The 3079-nt window shown below is 36.8% G+C and overlaps 2 protein-coding genes across 3 annotated transcripts in view; one reads left to right on the top strand and one right to left on the bottom strand.

The window, feature by feature from the left end:
* Positions 1–2619, bottom strand: part of zgc:154054 (Alpha-1,3-mannosyl-glycoprotein 4-beta-N-acetylglucosaminyltransferase B-like) — a 45581-nt gene extending 42962 nt beyond the window's left edge. The window contains exon 1 of one of the 2 annotated variants that reach the window (XM_008419747.2): positions 2408–2619. In XM_008419747.2, the coding sequence (XP_008417969.1) occupies positions 2408–2492 (85 nt within the window). In that variant the 5' untranslated portion in view covers positions 2493–2619. The remainder of the gene's footprint in view (positions 1–2407) is intronic. The other variant, XM_008419746.2, reaches the window with a different exon arrangement.
* The window catches only part of LOC103470996 (matrix metalloproteinase-17), a 43885-nt gene that overhangs the window by 12120 nt on the left and 28686 nt on the right, over positions 1–3079 (top strand).

The raw sequence follows: 3079 nt of genomic DNA, 5'->3' as shown, positions 1-3079 counted from the left end.
TCGGGACGTTGTGGGCCGGTGGGCGGAATACTTCGAAGACCTCCTCAATCCCATCAACATGCCTTCTGCTGAGGAAGCTGAGCATGGGGACTCTGGGTTGGGCTCTCCAATCTCTGGGGACGAGGTCGCCAAGGTGTTCAAAAAGAAAATGGATGGATGGATGGAATATTCTGATATTGATGTATGATGAGCATATTACAAAGCACACAGCCGTTCATAATTTATTTAATAAATTATTTAGTAATATCAATACATATTTATATAACTATACAAACATAATTAAATAATGATTAATAATGGCACAAATAAATAATGATTAATACTGAATAATATATATTGGATACAAGTTTATATGTATGTATGTATATACATACATAAAGATGTATGTTTTTCAGCCGACGAGAGCTAGCTTCAGTGATTCAGCAGCTGAGATCGAGTCCAAAATCTGATGTGAGATTCATCTGTGCTGCAGTGAATTCGTCTCTCTTTATAGATATCTCCCTCTTCTTCCTCACATCGTGTCTTTATGAAACTTTAAAAAAAAAAAAACGGAAGATTTGGGATGTATCTTACTAGTGAAAGAATTACATATAAATAATAGTCYTTACCACCTGTGTAAACTTTGCTGGTGAATGTTATAACATAATATAAGTTTTATAATATGTGTTACATAAATACAGTAAAGTAATATTCCAATCACAATATATACACAATAATATGTCCATCTTACTTATGAAATGTTGTCTGTGGAGCCCTCACATCAATAATCCATAGATCCGAACAACAATATCCCTCAGTGCTGAGGCATCTTCTGCTGTTTTGATTGAGCAAAGTAGGAGGGTATACCGCTCCAAGATGGCCACTTCCTGCGCCGGAGTAGCCAATGCGGGGTCTACTCATATATTATGTCTATGGCTGAAGTGAGGAGCTAGTTGTTAGCTGTGGCTCTGCAGCACAAATAACAAACTCTCCAGTAAGTTAATACTTAAAGCAAAAGACATATTACACATTTTATTTACTTTCACTGCTCAATAGGAAGAAACACATGAACAAAAATCAGATCACAGTTTGTTCATTTCCTTACTTTGGCTGAATCATGATAAACTGCTACCTCATGCCTTGGAAATCAAAACTAGCAAAACTGCTACATTGCTTTCATAGACTTAGCTCCTTTTTCTGTCAAAGGTAGCCAGTATTTCAATTATATTTAGCTCTCTAACTCTTACTTTAATAAGAAGAGTTTGAAACAGGAGCAGCTGAGCATGACCACTAACTGACAGCTCTGTATAGGAACCGAGAGCAGAGGAACTATTGCAGCTGACGGTAAAAAAAAAAAAAGTATGCCTTTATTTCTTACCATCTTCAATGTAGAGCCTTTAAAACCACAAAATAAAATCTGAATATTTTTCTAGAAAACTGGTGCTGACTCTTAAGTTTAAGTTATGATACTCCCCAGATATTCAATTTCCACATATTTAAAGGTTCTCAGCCATCCATGAAATGGAAAAAAAGTAAAAGTTTAAAGCAACTTATATTATATTTTAAATAACACAAGACTTGTATTGAGAACCTCTGCAATCAATCAATATTTATGAAGAATTTTATTAAGTGGAGTTACTTATTACAACTTGATTTTAGTCAGTCTTAAGTTTTTGTAAAGGTGTAGCAGAGATTGGATCTCTGACTCTTAACCATTTCTAAACATTTGAATCTTAGTTTGACTTCTATGGGTTTCAACAATTTGTTTACTGAGAAAAACACTTTTGTTATTCATTGCTACTTACTAGACAGATTTGGTGGTGCAGCTTAAACACAATAAGAAACTTTTAAAACCACATTTTACGCTACATTTGACTGTAACTTTGCCGACCCCTCCAAAATTGCTCTTAAAAAATTTCCCTGTTTATGTTCCCCCGCCCCAATAATTTGATGGGATTTACGCCCTTGGGAGAATGATATCTCGTGGGGTCTTCCTTACTGCAGCTGTTCATTGAATTTTCGAAGCTGAGACGGAAATTGAACAGCTAGAGTGGGGAAACAGTAGACTTCCATAACTGGGCAGCCAAGCATAACATACGATAGTTATGAAGGACTGGAGAGTTTTATGACACACATTAAAACTATAATTATGCCTAATAATTAGGGCTAATAGCTCTCGTGACTGTAAGAGAAAACAATTATGTATTACTCACTACAACCCACTGCCGCGTGCAGAGAAAATACAAAGTAAGACACCGTTTAACAAAGTCGAACTATTTTAGCATGAAGATTCCAGTAATCAGTTTCATTTTATGTAATTTGTCGTCATACAAACCCGCACTACAGGGCAACGTAAAAAATTACGTTTTTATTTTTTATAAAAAATAAAAAGACCTTTATCTTTGTTTTGGAAGATAATTGGACCTACCTCCATCATCCGGAAATGATTTTATCCAAAACAGGAAACACGCGACCACCAACAAACATCCAACTCGTAGGGGGTAAAGCCTCATTTCATTTCTCACTAGAAGTCCTTCCTCTTAGTCACTGTACGTTGACACCCGTAACTTCCCATGGATAACAGGTGGACAGGCAGCTACAGGTGAATGTCAAAGGTTAGTGTTAGAGGCTCGTCATTGGCTGTTCACGGCTCGCAGCTGACTACGTCAAAAAGTACCAAACACACCTACTTCATGGGGGTCAGGTGTACACTAGACTTTCGTGTAAAATGTAAAGCTTTGGCAAAGCTGTCATTACCTTCTAGATAGGGAGGTGTCAGCTGTGGACCAGAGCGACATCTTGTGGTTGATGATGCAATAACGTTCTCAAACATTTTAATATAAGCACAGAAGGGAATGTCGTTTTGTGCTAAAACAGCAGGAGTTTGATTAAGTTTCTTTATTGTTCAGGCAAGGGCGTAGGAACGAGTCTGTCATTGGGGGGGACGCATATTGGAAACCTGACAGATCAGTAAATACCTTGAGTAGAAATGTCAAACAATTATGCCATCAACACGTCAGTAATGCGTTACTCTAATCTGACCCTTGTTTCAGTAACAAGTATTCTAACATGTTACTATTTACAATCCAATAATCAGATT

The sequence above is a fragment of the Poecilia reticulata genome, linkage group LG10, assembly GCF_000633615.1.
Source record: "Poecilia reticulata strain Guanapo linkage group LG10, Guppy_female_1.0+MT, whole genome shotgun sequence".
In the NCBI taxonomy this organism is placed as follows: Eukaryota; Metazoa; Chordata; class Actinopteri; order Cyprinodontiformes; family Poeciliidae; genus Poecilia; species Poecilia reticulata.
This window is presented reverse-complemented; position numbering and strand designations above follow the sequence as displayed.